This window comes from Vulpes lagopus, chromosome 5 (assembly GCF_018345385.1).
Source record: "Vulpes lagopus strain Blue_001 chromosome 5, ASM1834538v1, whole genome shotgun sequence".
In the NCBI taxonomy this organism is placed as follows: domain Eukaryota; kingdom Metazoa; phylum Chordata; class Mammalia; order Carnivora; family Canidae; genus Vulpes; species Vulpes lagopus.
In genome coordinates, this window is record NC_054828.1 from 53,535,148 (window position 1) to 53,563,046 (window position 27,899).

Genomic DNA, 27,899 nt, shown 5'->3' on the forward strand with positions numbered 1-27,899 from the left:
TAAATAAATCTTTAAAAAGTACATTTAAAATGGTTTTTAATATTTATAGCTGAGGAAGTTGGTGATTATTTTAGTTGAGAAGCAAAAGATCTACGTAGTTTAGCCCATGGAAGTCAACAATTCAACATAACTGATTGTTAAAACTGAATTGAATAATGTGGGTTTTTGTTTTTGTTTTTTGTCTTCAGATGAAAGAAATGCCAGAATTGGCTGGCTCTCTGGTTTGTAGAGGTGTTGACTATACTACAGTTGTATAGGTTTTAAAAGTCATACCATCTGTATCCTGTTATTTTATACACAGCACATTTTAAAATAAAATTTCCTAATAGAGGGGACGCCTGGGTGGCTCAGTGGTTTAGCACCTGCCTCAGCCCAGGGTGTGATCCTGGAGACCCGGGATCGAGTTCCGCGTCGGGCTCCCTGCATGGAGCCTGTTTCTCCCTCCTTCTCTCTCTCTCTCATGAATAAATGAGGTCTTTAAGGAAAGAAGAAAAAAAAAAATCCCCTAAAAGAGCATACATTTACCTTTCAAAGATTTAAAATTTAATTGATTTCCCTTTTGGTTTAATCTGTTCCCATCCATTTCCTCAACTGTTGACATGACATTACACGATATCCAAAACTTTCCTTAATAATAACATTTTACCTCTGAATAATGTTGATGGTTTCCATAAAGGAACCTGTGGCATATAAGGAAAATATCCAGTATCTGAAATGTTCTTTATGTCTACTGTAACTAAAATATCAATCTAGAAAATTAGAGAATGAGACTCTATTTTTTTTTTTGACATTTTATTTATTTATTTGACAGAGAGGGAGAGAGAGAGTGCGCACAAGCAGGGGAGCGGCGGGCATGGGGGGAGAAGCAGCCCAGGGCCCTCAGCAGGGACCCGTTCAGGGCTCCGGCCCAGGCCCTGGGATCACCACCGAGCCAAGGCCTGAGCTTAACCTTAACCGGCTGAGCCACCCTGAGACCCCGAGTGTGAGACTCTTGATACAATGTAAAATTATAGTTAAAAAAAGAAAACAAACCTTAATTTTTTTTCCTTTTTTTTACTGCTACCCTCCTGTACTATAATACACCTTTTGTTAAAATCAGATATTAAATTTAAATAATAGACAAGAGTGAAGAAGCTTTAAGAATTAAACCAATGAAAAAAAAAAAAAAGAATTAAACCAATGAGAGTTACGTTTAGCAATAAACTATTTGTTTATTGTCATGCCTTAGAACTTTTCTGTATGTAAATGGTAATTAAAATAGTCTCAGAAGAACCAATACTAGGCACAGTGGATTACATGATATGTGCTGAGGCGCCATCCCCTGTGGATTCCAATCTGGATATTCTGACAATAAAACACAACAGTTAGAAGCTCCCCAAAGTTACAAGGGGAGGAAGTAATTGAATCAATATTGAGATAGTTTGACACTTACTTTCAGATTTTTCAAGTTTTTTATTTCCTAAGGTAGACAAAAAAATTATAGAATTAAAGGCATTCGCTTGCTTTTCTGGCTTTCTAAATAAGATAATAAACTTAGGAAACTTAGTTTGGCTTTAAACTTGGTTTAACTTAAGAAAATGAAAGCTTCCTCCCCAAATCCCACAGCGGCTTAACGATCTTCCAATGCCCCTGCCAACGAAGTCACGTCACCAGGTATTCCTAAGGCAGCTTTTATGCTAAAGGCAAAAAAGCCTAAAGTTGACAGAACTATACGGGGTAGTTAACGTTGCGGTGGCCCCGTGCCATCCCGCTTAAATTCCCTGGAAGACGACGTATTGCCTCGTGTCGACTCTGGGACTCGTATCTCATGCATCTCTGGTGTGGCTCCTGCTTCAAATTTTGCTCTGTGTCCTTCCCTCATCAATTTTTTTCCCCTCTATTTAGCACGATCCTGCCGTTTGTTAGGAATTCATTTGTTTAACTTCTCTCATTCATTTATGCCCTTTTTGAGTGTTGTACTCTGTATTGAACATAATTCTAGGCTTCCGGTAAATAGATATCAGGAGAAAATAGAGCTTCCTTACAGAAAAGTAGGGGGAGGAAATCTATCATTAATTTGCTCTCATCTCTCAGAAAATAAGTCAACAAAACTAAAAATTGGCTTTATATAAACAATAATCAACATAAAAAAAATACAAATCGAAAGTCATAGGATTTAATTAAGTGGAACATACCAGAGCAAAGTTGTTAATTCTTTCCAAGTTTATGTATAGATTCAGTGTAATCCCAACCAAAATTCCACAGTCTTCTGTGAATTAATAAGCTTATCCTAATGTTAATTTGCAAGAGCAAAGGTCGAGGAAGAGCCAGGTAATTTCTGAACAATTTAGAAAAGAAACAAGTTGGGAGAACAGCGGTCAGGTAGCAAAGCTTATTGCAGCCTTTGCCGCTTGCACGCGGCCTTGGAGACCCGCGGTGATAACTGTTTGAATCTTGGGGTGGAGAAGCTCGTGACGGACAAAGTCCTCATTAAATAAAACTAGAAAATCCAGACAAAGTAAAACAAAACAATGTTTAGGGCCTCCGAGATTTGCTAGGGCGACAAAGACCGAAGGGTCAGGACTTAAGAGCTGGGGAGCCACAGAGAATGGGCTGCGATTAGGAAAGCTGTTTTTTCCCTGGAGCCGTTTGTTCATCTTGGGCCCAGGTCTGGGACTGAAAATCTGGGCTTTGCTCAGGCAGGGGCTGATTTTTGGGAAACAGAAACCATTGGAGCTTTTGTTGGCCCTGTAGGACTAGAGAGAGAAAATTGGAGAATTGAGCATTTCAAGATCCTGGTAAAAAGTCAAGGTGGTGGAAGGAGCCCACCTGATGGCCATTTTGTACTCAAAGTATTTGTTTGATTTTGAAGCTGTGAGGAACGGGAGGCTAAAATCCTAGGCTGAAGGCTTCTGGAAAGCAAAGCAGATTTTTTTCCCAGTAATTTCAGAGTGCTGAACCTATAACGATTAGAATTCAGAACCCATTACGGAAAGGCAATGGGGAATGCCCAAGTTTCTCAGTGGAAAGCCCTGGAGTCTGAGCCCTTGGAACAGAGACAGAGGCGGACATGTCTTGCACGAGTCCTAATCCACTGTTGACGAAGCTGCGTTTGGATCAAGGCGAACAGCAGCCCTGACGCTAGCTGCTCAGCAGGAAAAGCCAGGACTCTGCATTTTTGTTCTCTGCATGTTAAGATGTTTGATGGAAACTCACTAGCACACACCACGTGTTTGGGCGACGTGCGAGGCTTAACACAAGAACTGTTAGTGTTATTGCAGTGAGCTGGATTGGCTACCTCTACTAGACAGTCGCTCTGCGTGTCATTGGGACTCAGTGGCAGTCGCATGTAGCGGGAGCTCGGTTGGGGGTGAAGCAGGGATGAGCTCTCCTGCTCTGAGGCCTTTCTCCAGCGACCTCTTCAGCAGGAGACCCTGGGCCTGGAATTCTGGGGCTCCCAACTGAGCAAGAGCGCAGCTGCCGAGCTAGCAAAGCAGAGGCGGGGATGGGCCCAGCATCAAGGCCTCGTTTAAGAGCATGGAAATAGTGTCCACAGTTTTGGGAGGAGCAGCATATGTGTGAAGGAGGGGAGGACTCATTAATGCCGGCTTTGAAGATCATTCACCACACCCAGAACCACCGCAGGTTACCAAAACCAAGAGGAAACAAAACAATCTTGAAACCAGGAACAGACCCAGAGGTGACCGAGATGCTGGGGATTTTAGGAGGAAGTCGGAGTGTTAAGGCTGGTGATCATGGAGCTCAGTGTGTCAAAGGGAGGATAAGGACACCAGTGGTAGCGGAGAGAAGCGGAAGTCACACTGGCCATACCTGGGCTTACTGGCCCGGGAATAGGGCCTTATTTTTCCTTTAATTGGAGTGAGAAGCAATTGAGGAATTGTAAGAAAAGGATTTGACCTGGATTTTCCTTTTATAAAACAGTTTGGAGGAGGAAGAGAAGTGGGAGATTACTGGCTCAGGTGAGAAATGACAGGGGCTTGGATACCGGGAGGGAAGGGGAAGTAGAGAAAATAAAGTCTACCATTGTTATTTGTATGACCCTTTAACTAGAAAACATTTAGTTTGCAGACTGGAGATATACAATGAATTTATTTTTTAAACTGCTTTGAATGAAATTTAAAATTGGACCATACTTCTAATTCATTGTGTAACTGAAGTATAATATGAATATGGAAGTATGCACGCCTCGTAAATGGAAAGACTGATGAATTATTACAAAGTGAACACATGAAAAAAAACAAAACAAAAAAAGCAAAGTGAACACATGCAGGAAAAAGTAGCACAGATCTAGAAGGTCCCTGTGTCCTTTCCTATTTGACGAACTCCTCTTTGCTCTCTAAAAGTAACCACTAGCCCGACTCCAAACACAAATTAGTTTTGCATGATATTTGAACCTTATATAAATGAAATCATTTATCATGCATTCATTTTGTGTCTGTCCTCTTTCATGGCACCAAATCTTCCTTTTTTTTTTATTTTTAAAATTTTTCACATCATCTCCTCTCTTCACCTATTTCACTGAAAATTCTTTTCTAATCAAAAATTTATTCACTTACCTTTAAAAAAATCTTTTCTGAGAACCAAAAGACTGATAATGGAAGGGAAACATATTAGCTTTAAATCACAATTAATTTGGATGTTGATTAATGTATTACTTCTGCATGAAATATTTTGATAAAAACTAATAAGTGGAGGTGATTGGAAGCAAATACAAATAAGAAATGTTTCAATGAACAGTTACTTTGAGTATAGTAGCAAACTAGGTCATGGTTGTACCTTATTTCTGTTCTTTAGCTGGAGAGGAAAAATAATCAGTGAAGAAGGGGGGGACAATCTGAGTTTAAATATGATCATTTATGACAAATGATTTATATCATCATATAGCAGCAATCAAATATTGTCAATAATTCCTTAAACATTTCATGATCCGAATTTTAAAATATTAAATATTAAATATTTAAAATTTATGGAAATTGCTCTCTAAATAGAATGTCGTGATAACTTTTTTTTTTTCTTTTTTGCTTACGGCAGAGATTGTTTGTGCAAGTTTCTTCTTCGGTACACAAAGAGCAGGGTACTCCTCTAGTGTAAGGGGGCCTATTCGGATAATTTCCTCTGTAAGAAAAGAATTTTTGATTAGCCACATGGCTATTAATATCTCTAATTTTGTGCATGAAATTATGCAAATTGTTTTGGTCACTCACTCATGAATAACGACTTTTGTTCTAATTTTATGCTCCTTTCTTTTGTGAAAAGAAACCGTTAAAACTGTTTACAAGATGTCCCTAATCCACATGGCAGTTATGCTCTTGAATATTCTATAGAATACAAATTAGATGTGAACCCAGGGTAATTATGCAGGCTGACAGCCACAGAGCTTTTGCTGTAAACACTATGATTATCTCTTGATTTGGTAAATACAATAAATAAAATTTAAATTGCAGGTGGAAACATAGGCTTTATTTCAACACCAAGGTTCTTATCTAGTTCTATTTGGTGATGTATCAAAAAGGTTTCGCAGCTATTATGCCTGCTTTTCAATAAAATAAGTTGATGCATTTTAACCTGTTTACCCCCATCTCTGTATCTGTGGAAACTTAAAAAGTGTTACTTACCTAGAGTACACAAAGAAAAACGTTAGTAATATAAGTAGTATTCCATTAAAAAATATGCCACAATGATTTATCTATTCATTTGTTGATGGACGTTGGGGTTATTCCAAATAAAGTTACTGTGGACATTTTGAACATTCATATACATTTCCTTGTATAAAAGAAATGAATAGATCATCTGGTAGTCTGGTAGGTACATATTTGACTTTTTAAGTAACTACCACACAGGTTTTTTTTTTTTTTTTTTAATTTATGACAGTCACACACACAGAGAGAGAGAGAGAGAGAGAGAGAGAGAGAGAGGCAGAGACACAGGCAGAGGGAGAAGCAGGCTCCATGCACCGGGAGCCCGATGTGGGATTCGATCCCGGGTCTCCAGGATCGCGCCCTGGGCCAAAGGCAGGCGCCAAACCGCTGCGCCACCCAGGGATCCCAACCACACAGGTTTTACAAAGTAGTTGTAATACTTTATATTTCTACCATCAGTGTTGAGAATTTGAGTTGCTTCACTTCCTTGTCAGGACTCGGATTGGCCAGTCTTTGGCCATTCTAATTGCGTAGTGGTATTTATTGTGGTTTTAATTTGTGTTTCCCTAATGATTAATGACGTTGAGCATTTTTTCATGTGCTTACTTGCCATCTGCATATCTTCTTTGTTAATCTTTTATCCACCTAAAAACAATTGAGTTTTAAGTTTTTCTAATACTGAATTGTGAGAGTTCATCCTGTATTCTCCTGTATTGCCATATGGCTTATTTTTGAGAAAGAGTCGTCTAATATATTAGCTATGAAGAAGACTCTTCCTGCCCGTGGCGTGTCTTTTCATTCTCTTACCAGGGTCTTTGAATAGCATTGATTTTAAATTTTAATGGAATCCAACTTATCCATTTGTTCTTTTATGGATCATGGTTTTGATATGGTAGCTAAAAAAAATCTTTGGCTATTTTCAGGTCACAAAGGTTTCGTCTGTGTTTTCTTCCAACAGTTTTACAGTTTGGTGTTTACATTTAGGTTTATGATCCATTTTGAGTTAATTATTATAGGTTGTGTGTTGTTTAGATCTGAGTTTACTTTTGTTTTTTATATATGAATGACAAACAGTACTAGCACCACTTACTAAAAAATCTTTTTTTTTCCACTGCATTGCCTTTGTGCATTTTTAGAAAATTAGTTGGACATACGTAAATCACTGTGTATGGGTTTATTTTTGGACTCCACATTCTGTTCCACTGATCTATTTGTTTACAAATATTACTTTACATCAATTGTTGTGATTATTCTAGCTTTCATAATTCTTGAAAACAATAATGTTAGTTCTTCCGGGGGGTGGCTCAGTTGGTTAAGCGTCTGCCTTTGGCTCAAGGCATGATCTCAGGGCCCTGGGATTGGGCCTCACCCGGGAGTTGGCTTCTCCCTCTCCCTCTGCTCCTCCCCCTATTCTCTTTCTCTCTCTCTCAAACAAATAAATATATAAATTAATATCTTAAAAAAAATAGCTCTTCAAATTTTTTTCAGAGTTGATTTGGCTATTAAGAGTCCTTTGCATTTTCATATGAATTTTATGATCAGTTTGTCAATTTCTACAATAAAAATCTGGAATGTTTTATTAGGATTATATTGAATCTATAGATCAATTCAGTGAAAATTACATCTTAATATTGAGTCTTTTAATCCATTACAAGGTATAATCTATCCAATTATTTGTATCTTTGTTAATTTCTGTCATGAATATTGTGTAGTTTTCAGTGGAGAGGTCTTTTATTTCTTCTACCAGATTTATTCCTGATAATTTATGTTTTTTGATGTTATAAATGTTATAAAATAATAGAATGATTATTATTTTAATTTAATTTGATTATTTACTGGTGGTATTTGGACCTGTAATTGAGTTTTGTATATTGATCTTGTATCCTGAACAGTTAACAAGTTTACTTACTAGTTTCAGAAGAATTTTCAGATTTCATTGCACTTTTTTTTATATAGACCAGAAGTCAGCAAAGTATGATCTGTTTTTGTACAATTTGCACACAAAGAATTATTATTTTTAAAAAAAAAAAATAAAAAAAATAAAAAATAAAAAAAAAAAAAAGAATTATTATTTTTAATGAGTTCTTTAAAAAAAAGAAACAAAGACGAAGGTAACAATATATATGGTATGCAAAACCTAATATATTTATTCTGTTATTTTACAGAAAATGTTTTTGCTATTGTAATAATATTACATATAGGTTTTTCACAGATGCCCTTATTAGGTTTAGGAAGTTCCCTTCTATTTCCATTTTGCTGAGAGCTTTTACCAGGAATGGATGTCTAGCTTTTTCTCAATCTATTGAGATAATCATGTGTTCTTTATTTTTAGGTTGATTAATATGGTGAATTACATTGATTGATGTATTTACAATGTTAAACCACTTCTATGTTCCTGGAATAAACTTCATTTGGATAAGGAGTATTAATTAGGCTTTTACTGTATTGATGGATTCCAATGCTAAATTTTTGTGCCTATATTAACAGTAGATATTGTTCTGTGGTTTTTGTTTATTTCGTTTACCCTTTGCAATTTGTGTTCTTGGGGGAATGTTTCCATTTCATCCAGTTGCTTCTTGATTGATTAACCCCACTGTCATTTTTTTTTTTTTTTGAAAGAGAGAGAGAAAGCACACATGAGTCCATGTGGGAGTAGTTGGGGAGAGGCAGAGAGAGAGAGGGAGAAAGAGAATCTTAAGCAGGCTCCATGCTCAGTGTGGACCCTGATGCTGGTCTCAACCTCGTGGCCCTGGGATTATAACCTGAGCCAAAATCAAAAGCCAGAGGCTTAAGTGACCGAGCCACTCATGTGCCCCAACCTCACTGTTGTTTTGAAATGGGCTTATTTATTTCTAGTATTATTCTTTGCTCTAAAACATTATCTGTTTTTAGTGTAGACCCTGTTGCTTTCTTTTGACTAATGTAAGCATAATAATAAAACTTTTTCCATTCTTGTACTTTTAATCTACTTGTTTATTTATTTATTTATTTGCTTATTTATTTAAATTCCAGTAGAGTTAACACACAGTGTTATATTAGTTTCAGGTGTACAGAATAGTGATTCAATAATTCTGTACATTATTCAGTACTTATCATAGTCGTGTACTCTTTAATCCCTGTCACCTATTTCATCCATTTCCCCACCTACCTCCCCTCTGGTAACCATCAGTTTGTTCTCCATAGTTAAATGTCTGTTTTTTGATTTTGTCTCCTTTTTAATTTGTTCATTTGTTTCTTAGGGTCCACGTATGAGTGAAATGATATTTGTCTTTCTCTTCTTTCATTTAACATTATATTCTCTAGATCCATCTATGTTGTTGCAGATGGCAAGATTCCATTCTTTTTAATGGCTGAGTAAAATTCCATTGTATATACATACTACTTCTTTATCCATCCACCAATCGATGGACACTTGGGTTGTTTCCATAATTTGGCTATGGTAAATAAAGCTGCAATAAACAGAAGAGTGCATGTATCTTCAAATTAGTGTTTACATATTCTTTGGGTAAAGACCTAGTAGTGGAATTACTGGATCATATGGTAATTCTATTTTTAATTTTTTGAATAACCTCCATAATGTTTTCTGCAGTGGCTACACCAGCTTGCACTCCTACCAACAGTGCGTGAGGGTTCCTTTTTCTCCACATTCTAACCAATACTTGCTGCTTCGTGAGTTTTTGATTTTAGTCATTCTGACACGTGTCAGGTGATATCTCGTGGTTTTGATTTGCATTTCCCTGATGATAAGTGATGTTGATCTTTCACGTATCTTTTGGCCACATGTATGTCTTCTTTGGAGAAATGCCTGTCTTTGGCCCATTTTAGTTGGATGATTTGTGTTTTTGTATGTGTTGAGTTGTATAAGTTCTTTATACAACTATCAGTTGTATTAGTTGATAGTTTATTTTACTATCTTTGGATAGTAATCCTTTATTAGACATGTCATTTGCAAAATAGCTTCTCCCATTCAGTAGATTGCCTTTTAGTTTTGTTCTTTGTTTCCTTGACTGTGCTGAAGCTTCTTATTTTTATATAGTCCCAATAGTTTATTTTTATTTTTGCTTGCCTTAGGAAACATATCTAGAACAATGGTGCTATGACTGATGTCAGGAAAATTACTGCCTGTTCTCCCTTCTATGATTTTTATGGTTTCAGGACTTACATTTAGGTCCTTAATTCATTTTGAGTTTATTTTTGTGCATGGTGTAAGAAAGAAGTCCAGTTTCATTCTTTTACATGTTGCTGTCCAGTTTTCCCAGCACCATTTGTTGAAGACACTGTCTTTTCCCCATTGCATATTTTTGCTTCTTTGTCAAAGATTAATTGGACATATAATTGTGGGTTTATTTTTGGGCTCCCTATTCTGTTCTACTGACCTATGTGTCTGTTTTTGTGCCAGTACTGTACTGTTTTGGTTACTACAGATTGGTAGTAGATCTTAAAATCTGGTATTGTGATACTTCCAGTTTTGTTCCTGTTTTTCAAGATTGCCTTGGCTATTTGAGGTCTTGTCATTCCATAAAAACTTTAGGGTTATTTGTTCTAGTTCTGTTGGTATTTTGATAGTGACTGCCTTAAATCTGTAGATTGATTTGGGTAGTATAGACACTTTAGCAATATTTATTCTTTCAATCCATGAAATGGAATATCTTTCCATTTCTTTGTGTTGTCTTCAGTTTCTTTCATCAATATATTACAGTCTTTCACCTTAGTTAAGTTTGTTCCTAGGTATTTTTATTTTTATTTATTTATTTATTATTATTATTTTTAAGCCCAACACAGGGTTGAACTCATGACCCTGAGAATGTGACCTGAGCTGAGATCAAGAGTCAGACACTTAACTGACTGAGCCACTCAGGCTGCCCCGTATTATTTTTGGTGCAACTCTAAATGGGATTGTTGTAAATGTTCATTTCTGTATACTATACACTTTTCATTATGTTTTAGTCAAAAATGTTTAGTAACACAGGAAAGCCCAGAAAATGCATATCATTGTAAATGATAATAAAGTTTCCAGTTCGGCTGGAACTCTAAATGGGATTGTTGTAAATGTTAATTTCTATATACTATGTTATAAATGTTAATTTCTCTTTCTGTTACTTCATTATTAGTATATAGAAATGCAGTGGATTTTATTTATTTATTCATGAGAGACACAGAGAGAGAGGCAGAGGCACAGGCAGAGGGAGAAGCAGGCTCCATGCAGGGAGCCTGATGCGGGACTGGATCCAAGGACTCCAGGATCATGCCCTGGGCTGAACGCAGATGCTAAAACCACTGAGCCACCCAGGGAATCCCGTGAAGCTATCATATTATTTATTTTCTTCATCTCATCTGTTCTTTGTTCCCCTTTTCCTCTTTTTCTGTCTTTCTTTGGGTTGAATATTGAATATTTTTGAAAATCTAATTTTACCTGCTTTGTTGGTTCCTTTGCTATAACTGTTTTCTTATTTAAGTGTTAGAGTTTGTAGTATGCATCTTTTACTTATTACAGTCAAGTTAAATTATTGCACTTAACAGAGTGGAAGAACTTTAATACAGATTTTTCTCTTTTAGCCTTTATGCTGTAGTTATCACGTATTAATTTATGTAGTTGTGACTCTTACAGTGCATTGCTATTACCTTTGATTAAACAATTCTCCTTGAAAGAGGATTACATAACAAGGAGAACATCCTATATCTTACCCATGTAGTTACCATTGCTGGTAGTTTGAAAAAAAATCTTTTTTTCACTTTTAATTTCCACTAAGAAATCTCCTGTCATCCTTATCTTTGTCCCTCTGTATGTAACATGTCTTAGTTCTCTGGTTGCTTTTAAGATTTTCTCTTTATTACTGGTTTTGAAATTTCTTATTATAAAGTGGGTTAGTATAGTTTTCTTCATGTTTCTTGTAACTTGGAATTTATTAGCCATCTTGCTTCTGTGAATTTATAATTTTCCTTAAGCTTGGAGAGTTTTGGACCATATTTCTAAAAATATTTTTCTGTCCCAGTCCTCTTTTTAGGAAATCAGTTCTCCCTAAAATTATCTCACAGATTAATGATGCTTTTTAAAAAAATCTTTTTCAGATTCTTTTTTCTCTAGATATTCTATAAAAATAAATAATTTATAATAAGTGTTCAGTAGTTCTACAATTTCTCTGGTATTTATAAAAACTGCACTCTGCCCTAGGTTTTAAGGCTATGTATCTGTCATTCTTGTTTTTGCTTCTGAGAGGTAACCAAAGTAATTACAGAGATACACACATTTGTACTTCTCTGTTGCAATTTTGGCATATCTCTGAGCCATTATGCAAATTATGTATATTTATTCTTTGTCTATGTTTTCATTTTTTATACATTTCAAAAAAATTTGGTTGTTAAAAGAGTTGGACTATAAACTGATTTTTATCTTCTTCCTTGTACAGATCTATTGGGATTAGAGTTCCAGAATTTCATTTTTGGGCACTCTCATTAGGCTAATGTTATTTGTCCATTTAGATATGCAATTATCAGCAAGGCAATTAAAAATGATGGTATTCTTTTCTTCGGAGAATGTGCATTTCACTTCCATTCCCAATCATTTACTCATCCCAGTTGTTAAGGTAGAGAAGCATCTGCCAAAACCTATTTTGTATTCCAAGTATTCAGATATTACTGTGGCAATGTATTTTTACATTCTTCTTAAAAAACTTAAAGTTCCCATAATTTTTATTCTCAAGATTAAATATTTCATAACAGATATAGGTTTTTACATAAGGTAATATTCTCTCACCACCTTCTATTTTAATATTTTTATTTTGAGTAGCACTATAGAGGGAGACTTCACGTATTAAAAATATACTTGCCTCTTTAGTATATGGTTCTGTTTTAGGAACAATTCTTAACATATTTTAATTTAAAATACTTTTAATAGCAGAAGAACTTACGCAGGTCCATAGTTGCATACAAATATTACAGTTTCATATCCTCCGAGTTTAGGACACATTGTCACTGCACAACCAACTTTATATGAATTGGCCCAAACTACCTATAAGGGAAGGAATTTAAAAATAAAATATGCAAAACAACTTCATGCAAACAGCGCATTGTAGGAGCAATAATCTTTGTTATGCTGCCAAAGATGAACGCACATGGCTATTTACTCTCTTTATTAATTTTTAGTATTGACTTTAAAACAATTATTTTGTTAAGGCTACTTCCCTGAGGGCTATCTAACTAGTTTTCCTCACTGTTAATGCTCATAAGTTAAAAGGAGAATATAATGTAAAGACAAAGCTAAATTTTTTCTAGATGACTTATGAAATATATTAAAATTGACTCCATGTGGATATTATAAAAATGATATTAAAATGAAACTATAAATGAAAACAATAATAAACTTTTATTTCTTTTTCTCAGAAAAATTTTACTTCATTTGTGATCACATTTTAAATTTTGTGGTCTTAACCATATTCTTACCTTTATCAAGTCACAAGAGACAGATAAGGATAGAAATTAAGAATATAATGAGTCTTCTGCAAAAGATGCCTGCCACAGAGATGGTGAATCTTTATTTTTGTCTACTTGCTAAGAATAAGCAAAGTTTATTCAAAAGGAAGATGACTTCTATGGAAAACTAGACATGGAGAGAGAGAGAGAAAAAAGTGAAGAAGATTACTATTTCTTTAGTAATAGTAAGGGATGAGAGAAGAGTAAGAGAGAAGTAAGAGATTTTGCTTCTAACCATATGTGTGGCTTTGGAGACTGACATCAATTCTGAGCTAGTTTCCTATTTAATAAAATGAGATTAAGCTTGATCCTTAAACAATCCTTTTCCTTTTGAATGTTCCAAAAAGTTAATAACCATACAAATGCAAGTATATATGCAAGAAATCATGTTTAAGAATTTAGTTCATGAATATGTGGCTACTCCATGAAATTCTACTTGGTTAATGTATTTAAGTCATGATTCTGTTTGGCTTTGGGAATGATAAAAGTAAATATTGACCATGTGTAGATTTAAAATGTATTGTTTTCATTAAAGAGATTAGATGTGACAATATGAACATTTGTTGTAACTTCAGTATGAATATCTGCAGAGACTTAATGTAGGACATTTTTAGCTCATTTTGCTTAGAACATTAATAAGCAAGATATAGTTGCTGAGTAAGTAGGAAGGATGCAACCATTCCTAATTATTTAAGCATATGTGGAAATAAGCCAGTGGGGAATGAACTTCTAATTCTGATGTAGCAATGATAGGGGAGAAGGGTATTTGGAACAGGTTCCTTTTGACTTGAATCAGAAGAGAGAGACAAAGGATTACATAAAGGCTGTGAGTTAGTCTTCATGCCATGTTAGGGATATTGCATCCTTTCCGGACAATTTGTTTGGTGCTCCTCTGATAAAAATGACTTGCTTTATGTCACTATATACTATTACATCTTATACAGATAAGTAAATTTGGAGAAGAAAGTTATCCCCTGTTATTGCTTAAATGGGGCTTCCTAGGAGTTCAGTGCCATTTTTAGAATTGGTTTAGCTTAAAAATGACTTCTACTTTTCACCAAAAATTCCCACTGAAATATCCAGAATACTAGGAAAATAATGAGAAAGTAGGCATGGGACAATCAGTATCTTGAAAAGGATAATGCCCCCTGTGAATTGAGGGGAAAGGACTCAGGCTGTACATTTGTCTCAGATTATTGCTTTGAGTTTCCAGGCCATGGCTAGGGGGTTGGGATTTGGGAAGCCAGTAAAAGCTTGATGGATGCACACAGCTGAGCAGCAAAGCTGACTGAGGAGACCAAGGAAGCAGGAGTTTAGATAATATAGTCCTGGAGAGGTGAGAACCTTACAGTGATACAACTGTGGAGATCAGCGGGGAATCCTCATTACCAATTCAGCAGAGCATTAATCAGCACATAAGCCAAGAAACTACCCTAGGCCTGGGAAAGAACCACCTATAAAAACTAGAGGAAAGGATGCTAAAACTTACACAGGGCCAGGAGTAGAGACTGTTCCTACTAGCCACACTGGAAAATACCAATTTCTGGGGCATTGGTAGAGTATGCACAAGAGTCTTGATTTGCATAGATACGATTAAAAAACTAAGTGAAAGATTAAACATATTAGATATAGTCATTTATGAACAAAAAGAGGAAAAGATTAGTGAACTTAAACATAAAGCGATAAAACTTTCTGAAATTAATCACAGAAGAAAAAAATCAGGGAAAAAGAGAAGAGAACATCAGTCAAGTGTGGAAAAACTTCAAGTAATGACTTGAAGTTGCTCGAGCAATTATGAAATTGCTTGAGACTTGTGATAAAGGAAGAATTGTAAAAGTTAGACCAAAGAGATACATAAAGTACATAAAGAAAAGGTTAGAGTAGACTTTTGTTGGAAACAGTGCAATGAGATGACAGTGAAGTAAGATTTTTAAAGTCCAGAAGAATAAGACAAACAAAAGAAATTTTAAAAATTCCAATACATAGAATTCTATTCCCAGTATAAATGTCTTCCAAATGAAGGTGTCCTTTTTAGATACTCAAAAGAAACTCACAAGAAAATGCTAGAAAAGTTATCTTTTGATTGAAATATGCATAAATAAATAAAATGTCAAAAATTTACCTGTGTATAATGGCCACAAACTTTGGTACATGATAGGGTATCATAATCATAATATTCAGTTTCATTAAACCAAGCATCAACAGCAGATTTTGGTGAAAATATGCTTAATCCACCTAACCAGATATTTTCTCCAATATATTGAAAAGTTGGATGGCATTCATATGATTTTGATAAACAGGAATTGTGTTCGAATCTACACGTGTTTACCCATGCTTTAGCAGTCTTCGCTAAACCATCGTCCCAACTCTGAAAGATAAAATAATGTAAACTGAATTGTGCATATTTGCTTGGATTAAAGCTATTCTTATAATTATAATCCATTTTGTTTATTTTAATAAAATATAGATTTTTTTTGGTATTATGTTTACAGTGAGTCTTTTTTATTTTTTTTTTAAGTTCTACTTAAGAAACATTTAGTACCTACTCTGTGACAGTTTATCTTTGTATTTCCAATACTTTGTAGATGTCCTGGTACAGTAGAGGCACTCATCACATATACTTGAATTTGATTTAAGTAAGGCAAGAGTTCACAGTCTAGTAATTCAGGTCATGGAAATATATCATAAGTGAAAAATGAGTACCCGGGGGCACCTGGGTGGCTCAGTAGTTGAGCGTCTGCCTTCAGCTCAGGTGGTGACCTGGGGTCCTGAGATCAAGTCCTGCATTGGGCTCCTGCATGGAGCCTGCTTCCCCCTCTGCCTGGGTCTCTGCCTCTCTCTGTGTCTCTCATGAATAAATAAATAAAACCTTTAAAAAATGTGTACCCATTTATAAGTAAAAAGAGAAAATGCCTCTTAACCCATTGGCAGTAGAATTTCCTTAATTTGATCAAGAGTATCTACCAAAACCAAAAAACAAACAAAACATTTCAATAGGCATCAATATATAATGGTGAGATATTGAAAGCTTTCCCCCAACATTGGGAATGAAACAAGATGTCTCATTATTTCTATTTAAAATAATACAGGAAGTTAGATGGTATAATAAATACATAAAAAAACATAAAATGTATAATAACTGGAATCTTCATTATTTGTAGATAACAAGACTGGATACATAGAAAATTCAGTGAATACACAAAACTATAGGAAAAAAGTGAAATTTTCAGTTTCTGGTATCAGGAAAATATACAACATTCTATTTCCATATATACTTCAGAAACAACTTCAAGGCAACAAGTATATAAAAATAAATCCAATAAATGATATAAAAAAGCTCTATACTGAAAAACTACAAAACATCACTAAGATTAATTTGTAAAGACTTAAATAGATAAGAAATGTTTATAAACTGGAAGATTTAATATTGTAAATGTTTGGTTATTGACATTTAATCAATTTCTAAAGAAAATCCAAGTAGCTTTTTTTTTTTTACGGAAATTGATTTCAAAGTTTATGTGGAAATTCAGAGAACAAATTCTAAGACAATTGTTAAAAAATAAAACAGAAGGGGATCCCTGGGTGGCTCAGCAGTTTAGCACCTGCCTTCGGCCCAGGGTGTGACCCGGGATCGAGTCCCCGTCGGGCTCCCTGCAGGGAGGCTGCTTCTCCCTCTGCCTGTGTCTCTGCCTCTCTCTCTCTCTATCATGAATAAATAAATAAATCTTTAAAAAATAAAACAGAAGACCTACTGTACAAGATCCCAAGACATCATAATCTTGGTATTTGTGTAAGACGTGGATAGACAGATATCCCAATGGAACAGAATAAGGTCTATTGTCAATTTTTGACAAAAGTGACAAGGTCTTAATGTAACTTTAATGGCAAGATGATTTTATTTAAGTGAGCTCTATGCCCAATGTGGGGCTTGAACTTACAAGCCCAAGATCAGAGTCACATGTTTTACCAACTGAGTCAGTCCCTGGCAAGATGCTTTTTAGAAATATTTTTATTTTAATTTGATTGTAGATCTACAATAAATTACAACATATAGTACATAGAGGTCCTGTGCGAGCTTTGCCTGGTTTCCTGTTGATAGTGTTTTATGTAACTAAAAAACAATATCAAAATGAAGAAATTGACATAGGTACAATTAACAGACCTTAAGATTTCAATAGTTTTACATGCATTTGTTCTTGCGTGTGTAGTTTTATTACATTTTTATCACGAGTAAATTGAAGTAACTACCTCCAGCAATCAAGATACATAACTATTTTTTTTTTTTTTTAGTATTTTATTTATTTTTTAACAGTGGGGTGGGGGAAGAAGCAGAGGGAGTGGCAGGTAGAGGGAAAGGGAGAAGCAAGCCTGGAGGCCGATGCAGGACTCGATCCCAGGACCCCGAGGTCATGACCTGAGCCAAAGGCGGACCTCATCCACTGAGCCACCAGGGGCCCCCACTGGCCCGTGCTATCCCTAATTCCTGGTGGTCACCAGTGTGTTCACCACCTCGATGATTTGGTCATTTCAAGAAAGTTATTTATTTTTTTAAAAGATTTTATTTATTCATGAGAGACAGAGACACAGGCAGAGGGAGAAGCAGGCTCCATGCAGGGAGCCTGAAGTGGGACTGGATCCCGGGACTCCAGGATCACGCCCTGGGCTGAAGGCGACACTAAACCACTGAGCCACCTGGGCTGCCCTCAAGAAAGTTATATAAACAGTCACAACATGTAACCATTTTGAGATTGGCTTTTTGTTGTTGTTCAGCATGTTTCCCTTGAGCTCCATCTCTAATGTTTCACGGGCTCCTAGTTTAATCCTTACTGCTGAGTGGTAGTCCACCCAAGAGATACACCACAGTTTGTTTAGCCTTCACCTATCCACAGAAATTTTGATGTTTACAGGTTTGGATGATTATAAATTAAGCTGCAATGAACATAAGTGATCAGGTTTTTATGTAGCAGTTGAGTTTTCCTTTTTCAGGGGAAAGAGGAAAAGGAAAAAGAGCCCCAAGGGGGCAATCTTGGGTCATATGGTAAATATACACATAGTTTTTTTAGACTAAAAGAGCCAAACTATTTTCTCAAGTGGCTGTAACATTTTCCGTTTTACATTCCCACCAGCAGAGTATGACACGTAGTTTTTCTACATCCTCTTCAGTATTTGGTGCTGTCACTGTTTTTTATTTTAGTTTTTCTGATTGGTGTGTATTAATACCGCATTGTGGTTTTAATTTGTATTTCCCTAATGGCTAATGTGTAGAAAGCGTTTTTATGTGCTTATTTTCCATTTGTGTAACCTTGTAGTGAAATGTCTCTTCAGCCTTTGGTTCATTTTCTTACCGACTTTTTTTTTTAACTATTGAGTTTTGAGAGTTCTTTATATATTCTAGACAACAGTTCTTTGTGAGGTAAGTGGTTTGTGTATATTTTCTCCTAGTCTACAGCTTGGCTTTTTATGTATTAACAAGTTTTTTAAAGAGCAAAATTTTAAAATTTTGATGGGGTTTAAATGGAAATTGTTGTTTTCCTTAGGTAATGCATTGTTTTTTTTCCCCACTGCTTTTAAATTTCTTTCCTTGTCTTACATTTTCTGAATTTTGATTATGATGTACCTTGGCATGAATTTCTCTGGGCTTATCATATTTGGACTTCACTATTTGTTCTTCATGTCTTTACTCAAATTTTGTAAGTTCTCAGCCACTATTTCTTAGGATATTTTTTCTGCCCCTCCCCATTTTTCTCCATTCCTTCTGGGACTCCAGTGACATGAATAAATATTTTGTTCTTGCTGTATAGATCCCTGACTTTTTTCCTTTGGTTCATTTTCTCTCTGCTCAGATTCAGTAATTTCTATTATTCAATTTTCTTTTTTTTTTTAATTTTTTAAAATTTATTTATGATAGAGAGAGAGAGAGAGAGGCACAGACACAGGCAGAGGGAGAAGCAGGCTCCATGCACCGGGGGCCCGACGTGGGACCCGATCTCGGGTCCCCAGGATCACGCCCTGGGCCAAAGGCAGGCGCCAAACCGCTGCGCCACCCAGGGATCCCCTCAATTTTCAAGTTTACTAATTTTTTCTTTTGTCATATTCACTCAGCTACTGGGCCCATCCAGTGAGGTTTTTTTTTAATTTTAATTTTTTAATTTTTTAAAGTAATCTCTAAAAATAATAATAAAAAAAATAATCTCTACACCCAACATGGGGCTCAAACGCATGACTCCAAGATTAAGAATCTCATGCTCTACTGAATGAGCCAGTCAGTTGTCTCCATCCAGTGAATTGTTATTACATTTTCCAGGTGTAAACTGTCCATTTAAATATTCTTTATAGCTTCCATTTCCTTGCTGAAACTTTCTATTTTTCATTTGTTTTAGACATTTTTATAATTGCTCTTTGAAGCATTTTATGATGAATCCTTTAAAACTTTTGTCAGGTAATTCTAATATCTGTGTCATCTGGGCATTGGCATCTGTTGTGTTTTCTCATTGATGTGGAGATTTTTCTGGTTTTTGGTAGGATGAGTGATTTTTTTTACTTGTATGCTTGACATTTTGAGTTTTACATTATGAGACTCTAGATTTTATTTAATCCTTGTATTTAAGGAGGATTTCACTAACACTGTTCTAATGGGGGAAAGGAGACACAACTTCTTTATCACTTGATTGGTGGGTGAAAGTCTAGGCTTCCCACTCTTACTATCCCTGTGGAAAGGATAACTAGTTCCACTGGGAAGAGATAGACATCCAGGTTACACTCTTGCTTTGGCTGACGTCATCATCCCACTGGGAGAGTAAGAATCGCCTTTTTATCAAGGTATGAAAATCCAAGCTCCCTACTTGGCCTCTGCCAATACCACAGGAGAGGAAGGGGTACCTCGGTATTTTGTGGGACTGGGAATCCTGACATGGTCTCCACTGACACCATGGGAGGTTGCTATGAGGGCCACTTCATTACTGGTTGGTGGTAGTAGTAAAAGTCCGGATTCCATGATTGTCTTCTTCTGATACCACGCTGGCTGGGAGGGGAAGGGGCACCATATTCCTGCTTCATGAGGGCCAGAAGCCTCCTCATTTAGCCTCCTCTGGCACAACACTGCTAGACAGGTGGTAAGAGGGGTGCCTCACTAGCATCAGTCAAGGACGATAGTCTAGACTCTCCACTTAGCCTTTGCTAAAAAAAGATAGGAGGCTTGTTGCTTCCCCACCCCACCCCCCATGTTATTTGTCCAGAATAGGATGGTTATTGTTTAAAAAAAAAAAAAAAAAGATTCCTTCCTTATTAGACTACCTTTTTGTCAAGAGAGAGTGGATTTTTTCTTGGAGTTTTTTCTTCTTTCTTTTATTTTCTGTATTTGTTGGCTTTTCTGGGTTTCAGGCTTCTTTCATATCTAGTCTAGCAAATACAGGAGTCAAAAAGGAAATATGTGAGGCTCACCCTGTGTCATTCTTTGAGTCTTGAGTCTCTAGCTATTTAGTCTTTTTTTCTTTCTAACTTTATTTTTTTAAAGATTTATTTATTTATTCATGAGAGATACAGACAGAGAGAGAGGCAGAGTGATAGGCAGAGGGGAGAAGCAGGTTCCATGCAGGGAGCCCGATGTGGGACTCGATCCCGGGACTTCAGGATTGCGCCCTTGGGCCAAAGGCAGGGGCTAAACTGCTGAGCCACCCAGGCATCCCTAGTCTTTTTTTTAAAATAAAGATCTTATTTATTTGAGAGAGTGAGCGAGCAATCAAGAGAGAGACCGTGAGTAGGGGGAGAGGAGAAGCAGGCCCCCCACCGAGCAGGGAGCCTGATGTGGGGCTGGATCCCAGGAGCCAAGGATCATGACCAGAGCAGAAGACAGATGCTTTAACCAGCTGAGCCACCCAGGCGCCCCAGGATCTAGTCTTAATATACAAATGAACATAGAGACTTTGAAAGAGTAGGAACTAATATCTGATAGCTAAGGAATTACATGCATTTAAAACATGCATTTCAAGCCAGTTCAAACACATATGATATGTGTAAATTATAATTATCGAGGTGTATGTATACCTCTGAAAATGTTTGCATTTTAGAAACCCAGGGACTCTATAAAGCTCATTCCCCTCCCCCGACTGAATAACGACATCTTTCTGGAAAAAATATTTTAATGTCCCCTTAGATCTGGCAATGCTTTCACCTAAAACTTAAATGTTATTAAGTCTCTAGCTGTTCAGGAAAAAATTTATTGAGTAATATTCTGACTTAACTTATAAATAGAAGAATTTGGCATCCTTACTGATGTAAATTTTTAAAAGCCCAATCACTTGGCCTCTGTGTAACCTAAACTCGGATATACCCTGCAAGCTCTTCTGACCTAAAGTCCTCATAATGAATTACATCCAGTCACTGAAGCTCCTCTGCACAAGAAGGATTAAGAGAACCTCCTAAGAAATGCATCAGAATATAAACTAAAAACAAAGAGAATTGCAATAGCTTCATATGATGGAGAGTTGCCACACTATCTTTCAAAAATATGCTTAAATAATCATGATGCTTCTACTTGTGCTCTGGCAAGAAACAGTATAGTGTGCACAGGGTTGCGGGCAAGAGGATGCGGGGTACGTCGGTATGCTGCTGCAGGGTTGATGCTACATGTGGATGATACAACAAGAATGATGCTGAGTATAAAAGCAGTATAAACATCAATGTTCAAAATTCCTGAAAGGATCATAAGACATGGTACAAATAACAAAAATCATGCTTTAAAAAATCAGATTTATTGAGGTATCACTGATAAAGAGCTTTACGTATTTAATGTGTACAATTTGATTAATTTGGACATATGCAAATATCCACGACACCATCACCATAATCCAGGTGACAGACTTGACCAATACCTCCTAGCGGTTCCTTGGGTTCCAGTTTATAAGATAAATAAGTTCTCTACAATAAGTGCAGCAGGACTGATGAGGAGAATGATGGCACAGGAAATGTGGATAAAATTAAATTTCCTTACAACCTGCAGCCCAATGACAAATACTTGAGATAGGTCGAGTAGGACATTCCTCAAAGAACTCACAACTGTTTTAACCTTAATACTTAGATAGAGGCAAAAAGTAACCTTAGCTTGCCCTCCAGGATCCTGTGAGTCTTCTTTAACATATGCAAATCGTTTTGGAAACTTCCTTTGTCTCTTACCTCCCCCCCCCCCGCCCCCCCCAATTTAAAAGTCTAAAATCAATTGCTCCTCACAATCCCAGTACAGCGTTTTCTGCCCAGGGGGCCTGGCTGGCCCTGTATTTTAAGAATAACCCCTTTTTGTGTGAGCAAGCCCTCGTGATGTATGCCGATTATTTCTCAGTTCCACTGGAAAAAAATATACAGTTAAATAGAACCGTGTGACAGAGAAAAATTAAGGAGAAACAAAGACTTTTATAATATAAAAAGTTGATCGGATTAAAATCAACAAACCAAAGTGTAAGAAATGTTAATGTCATTTAGGCAGAAGTAAAATGATACCCGGTGGAAATAGCGGAAGAAATGAACAGCACCAGAAAACGTAAAGGGCGAAAATAACAGAAACTTCTACACGTTTACAAACTCAAAACTATAAAATAAGGTAAATGCAAAGAAGGCTTGTTTCTATTCGTGTCTTCTGCACCCCATTCCTTTCTTCCTTCTCCTTCAGCTAGCTATTTAAATTTAAATGAATATTAGGTATATCTTTTTATTGCTTCCTTCGGGAAAACATAGCATATATAGGTGTTTGTATAGAATGTGTAGATGTTTACATATATTTATAGAATGTATATATTTACAAACACACACACAAATAGGTGTGTCTATAAGTTAAATAGCAATTTAGCGACATAAGATAGTCCTTAAAAAAAGAAATTCAAATTAAGTATGGAGGAAATACTGTATGGCAAATCCATGTCATCGGCCACCCTAACCCACTGTATATTAAAGTGCATTTTACACATTAACTTATTTTAACAATTCTGCATTTAGGAGATCAGCTTAGGTTTGTTTAATCCAGTGTTTCCGAATCATATTTGAAACCTCTTCCCCCTCAAAAAGTCCTTCCCCCAGAGCAGAATAGTGCAGTTTTGACCTTTAGTGTCTGAATTGTGATTTTATACTATTTCCGTTTTATTTTCTGTTGGGTAGAAAGGAAGAGACCTAGAAGAGATGTTTTACAGAGTAGGTACATCTGCACAGCACATAAGCTATGTTATTAACATCACGTTCCTAATTTTATAACGCTGTCCTATCTACATGAAAGAAAAATATACTGCAAGGGGAATTTCTAGCGATAAAATTTATACTCAAGCATTTATTTAAAAATTATAAATGCTACGAATTATTTTAATAATCCAGTGTTTTTTATGCTCATTTTTCAATGGAGTATTCTTTTTGTCCTAATGCCTATAGGATGGAAGTCTACAAAAGACATCTTCAGTATTTGGAGTTAAATCTCACATATTCATTATTTCTCATGGAAATCACAGTTTGATGTCGTTCAAGCATTGGTCTCAGTATTACCTCCTTGGAACGTTTCTTAAAAAGGAATAGGGTCTATGTGGTGCTGCTCAGCCTGGAGGTCATCAGGTGCACCAACAGGGGAAGGACGAGAGCTCTCCCTCCCCTGCTACTCCTTTTACAGGAGGTGTTTTGGTTGTGCTGTTAGGGGTCCGCTCGGCGGGGCTGGGAGACCCGGGGCCTCGGGGACCAAGACCAGGGAGCGCCACGCGGCCTTCCCCCGCCCCCACCCTCCCGCCCATCGTCGTCCCTGTGACCCCTCCCCATCCCCCACCGCACCCTCGGGCCCATCTCAGTCCTCCCTGGTCCCCCACCGCCCCTCCCTCCTCCAACCCCCATCCTCCCCCCTCCCGCCCTTCTCCGTCCTCCCCAGTCTCCCCTCCCCTCCCGCCTATCCCCATCCCCCACCCCCACCTTCCCCGCCCATCTGAGTCCTCCCTGGTCCCCCACCCTCCCTACCCCCTCCCATCCCCATCTTCCCACCTTCCACCCTCCCTTTCCCCTCCCTCCTGTCCCATTCTCCCCACTCCCACCCTCCCTCCCATCTTCGTCCTCCCTGGCCCCCTCCCCCCTCCTATCCTCATCCTCCACCCCCACCTTTCCCGGCCATTTCCCTCCTCCCTGGTCCCCCCTCCTCCCTCCTATCTCCATCCCCCACCGTCACCCTCCCGCCCATCCCCATCCTCCCATCCTCCCCCCCTCCCTTCCTTCCTCCCGTCTCCCCATCCCCCCTTAAAGGCACCTGCGCTGCGGCCAGACAGTCTCGGGGGTGGCAGCTCCCCGGGCCCGGGTTAGGGAGGTCAGGGCAGGTCAGGACGGGGGGGGGGGGGTTGGGGGGTGGTGTCAGGACGGGGGGAGGGTCACGGGGGTCGGGGCGGGGGTGGGGCGGGCTGACCCGCTCTCACCAAGCGCCTCATGTCGGCGGCGGGCGGCAACACCCGGGCACGCAGTGAGTTGTGGGCGTCGAGGCAGCGCTCCCGGAACCTGCGGTCGGTGCCCGGGGCCCTCGCGGGGGACCTGCCGGCCACCAGGCACAGGCCCAGCGTCCAGAGGCAGCGGAGCTCCTCGGTCAGCGCCATGGCTGGGCCGCTAACAGCAGGGGGTGGGGGGCCTCGCGCTCCCGCCCCTCCCCCGCTGCGGCACGGGCTGGGCCCGAGGGGGCCGGTGGGGATCGCCCCGGCTCCGATGGCCAGTCCCAGGGCGCCCTAACTGCGGCCCGAGGCCCTGACCGTGGAGCCCCCGGCCATCCCTCCTGCAGGCACGCGGCCCGTCGCCACTGCTTAAGGAACCAGAGGCGCTGCGGCCTCAGGGCATTGGCTCGTCCCCCTAGAAAGCTACAGGGCTGCTTCGGAATCTGCTTGCCATCTCCTGCGAGCGTCTGCTCACACTTCATCTTTTCAGAATACCTCACAGTAGCATTTTACATTTTCCATCCTACACCTATGGCTTGCTGTGGGCTTTCTTTCTTTCTTATTTTCTCTTTCTCTCTTTTTTCTTTCTTTCTTTTTCTTTTCTTTCTTTTTCTCTTTTCTCTTTCTTTTTTCTTTCTTCCTTCTTTCTTTCTCTTTCTCTTTTCTTTCTTTTTCTCTTTCTTTCTCTTTCTTTTTTCTTTCTTTTTCTTTTCTTTATTTCTTTTTCTCTTTTCTTTCTTCTTTCTTTCTTCTTTTCTTTTGCCTTCCTTTCTTTGTTTCTTTCTTTTCTTTTCTTTCTTTCTTCTATTTTATTTATTTATTCATGAGAGACAGAGAGAGAGGCAGAGGGAGAAGCAGGCTCCGTGCAGGGAGCCTGATGTGGGACTCAATCCCTGGACCCCAGGATCAGGCCCTGGGCCACAGGTGGCGCTAAACTGCTGAGCCACCCAAGCTGCCCTGTTGGCCTGTTTCTACTCTATTATTTCCCCATAACCCTTATCTTCATATCATATGCAATTTACTTATTTACATTACTATTTCTCCCCTCAATTGAATGTAAGCCCCATGAGGCAGGGATTCCTTATCATTTTCACTACTGTATCCCCAGCATCTCAAAAGAGTTCAATATTTGATGAACAAATGAATCTTAAGACTGCAATCATTAGTTCCTTTTATGAAGTCCTCCAATTAGAATCTTCTGTCATTAAATCAGCTCATAATCCTGTATCTTATTACTTTCTTTTTTCCTTTCTCTGCATATTAGAGTTTCTCAAAGAAACAGGACTAATGGACACCTACTTCCACCCCTCTCCCTTTTATATACATGTGTACCTACACACAGATCTTAAAGGAAGTGGCTCCCACAATTATGAGGGCTGGCAAGCTGAAAATCTGTAGGGGCAGCTGAGGGGTGACAGTTGATGTGGTGTCTTGAGTCTGAAAAAACTCAGACAGAACTTCCATGTTGCATCTGGAAACGCACTCCCTGGGAGCCCCAGCCTCTGGGGTCCTAGCTCCAGAGCTAGGGACAGCTAATCCAACTTCCAACCTCCTAAGGAGGCCTGAGGGTGGGGCTGAAACTCTAATCACAGGCTTGGCTCCACAGGCAGCCAGCCTCTGTCCTTAGGTGCTTTCCAAGAGTCACTTCATTAAAATAACAAAAGGTTCCTTGCTCTGAGGGTTTTAGGAGCTCTGTGCCCCAAAACAGGAAGGTCAAGTATGTTTTTTACAATGAATCACAGCATCACAGCCTCCCCTCTTTTCAAAACCCTCTGATAACTTCATGTCATACCCATTAAATCCAAAATCCTAGTTGGGCCCACAGGGCGTGATTCAATCTGACCCAGCTAATCCCTGCATCCTCCACTGGTTCGCTTTGCTCCAGCACAGGCCGCGGCCTGACAAGGGTGCACAGGCCGCGGCCTGGGTGCTCTATCCCCAGCCCTTGGCCCTGGCTACTCCCTTGTCTGCAGAACTGGGCCTGCAACCCATGCTGTGCTTGTCTATCCTGCTGTGGTTTTCTTCATCACATTAACTGCTACCTGAGATGACATTATTTATTTAACATTTGTCGCCTTAGATTTTAATCTGTCTGAAACTGGTTTTACTTGCTTTATTGCACCCAGAGCAGTTACTGAACACTTCTGTCCTCAGTAACTACTTACTGACTGAATTGATGAGGCAATGAGCGCTCCTTAACTTTCTAATAATGTTGCATACAATTGTAAGCTTCTTTAGCAACGATCTCATTCATCATATACATACCAGAGCCTCAAAAAGTATTTTAGACTCAATTTAAAAGGCAATGTTAGGGACGCCTGGGTGGCTCAGCGGTTGAGTGTCTGCCTTTGGTTCAGGGTGTGATCCAGGGGGTCCTGGGATGAAGTCCCACGTCAGGCTTCCTGCGTGGAGCCTGCTTCTCCCTCTGCCTGTCTCCCTGTGTCTCTGATGAATAAATAAAATATTTAAAAAAGGGGGGGGGAGGGGCAAGATGGCGGCAGAGTAGGGTCTCCAAGTCACCTGTCCTCAACAAATTACCTAGAAAACCATCCAATCATCCTGAAAATCTACGAATTCGGCCTGAGATTTAAAGAGAGACCAGCTGGAACGCTACAGTGAGAAGAGTTCGCGCTTCTATCAAGGTAGGAAGACGGGGAAAAAGAAATAAAGACACAAAAGGCCTCCGAGGGGGAGGGGCCCCGCGAGGAGCCGGGCTGAGGCCGGGGCAAGTGTCCCCAGGACAGGAGAGCCCCGTCCCGGAGGAGCAGGAGCTGCACCAACCTTCCCTGCGGAAAGGGGCTCCCGGGGAATTGGAGCAGGATCCCCAGAAAGGCGGGGACGCCCTCGGGCTCCCTGGGACAGTAACAGAGGAACTGCGCCCCGGGAGATGCGCCGAGCTCCCTAAGGGCTGCAGCGCTCGGCGGGACCCGGAGCAGCTCGGAGGGGCTCGGGCGGCGGCTCCGCGGAGGGGGCTGCGGGGCTCCGGGAACAGCTCGGCGGCGGCGGCGGCTCGGGCGGAGAAAGAAGCTCCGCGGAGGGGGCGGCGCGGCTCCGGGAACAGCTCGGAGGGCTCGGGCGGCGGCTCCGCGGAGGGGGCTGCACCGCCGGGAGCGCGAATCCAACAGCGCAGGCCGCGGAGCACAGGGCGCCGGGACACAGCCCAGGATCCGGCCTCCCCCGGGACAGGCAGAGGCCGGGAGGGCCCAGGACAGCGAGGACGCTCCTGCCCCGAGCTGAGCAGATCAGCGGCCCCGCCCGGGAGCCCCCAGGCCCTGCAGACGGAGAGCCCCGGAGTTACTGCGGGGGCTGACTTCAGGGTCCCAGAGCTGCCCCCGCCACTGTGGCTTCCTCCCGGGGCCTCACG

General features: G+C 39.3%; 2 protein-coding genes across 3 annotated transcripts in view; one reads left to right on the forward strand and one right to left on the reverse strand.

Moving 5' to 3' along the window:
* Positions 1-27,899, forward strand: part of CAPS2 (calcyphosine 2) — an 87,932-nt gene that overhangs the window by 7,868 nt on the left and 52,165 nt on the right. Inside the window, exon 2 of one of the 2 annotated variants that reach the window (XM_041755323.1) lies at positions 22,584-22,701. The exons of the other annotated variant lie outside the window; for it this stretch is intronic. The gene's annotated coding sequence lies outside the window, so the exon portion shown is untranslated. The remainder of the gene's footprint in view (positions 1-22,583; positions 22,702-27,899) is intronic. 2 annotated transcript variants of the gene reach the window in all.
* Positions 1,253-25,049, reverse strand: GLIPR1L1 (GLIPR1 like 1). The gene is made up of 6 exons (XM_041755328.1): positions 24,530-25,049; positions 15,232-15,477; positions 12,548-12,648; positions 5,027-5,115; positions 1,433-1,459; positions 1,253-1,344 (listed from the first exon to the last, which is right to left on the reverse strand). The coding sequence occupies exons 1-6, from the start codon at positions 24,701-24,703 to the stop codon at positions 1,253-1,255; spliced, it is 729 nt and encodes a 242-aa protein (XP_041611262.1). The 5' UTR covers positions 24,704-25,049.

Bases quoted from the DNA above. Each gene is read 5' to 3' on its own strand.
- GLIPR1L1 (XM_041755328.1), bottom strand. From the start codon at position 24,703: ATGGCGCTGACCGAGGAGCTCCGCTGCCTCTGGACGCTGGGCCTGTGC. The intron at 1,460-5,026 runs GTAAGCAAAAAA...TGTCTACCTTAG, and splicing joins TTGCACAAACAATCTCTGCC to GAAATAAAAAACTTGAAAAA. The intron at 1,345-1,432 runs GTAAGTGTCAAA...TTTTATTGTCAG, and splicing joins AAAACTTGAAAAATCTGAAA to AATATCCAGATTGGAATCCA.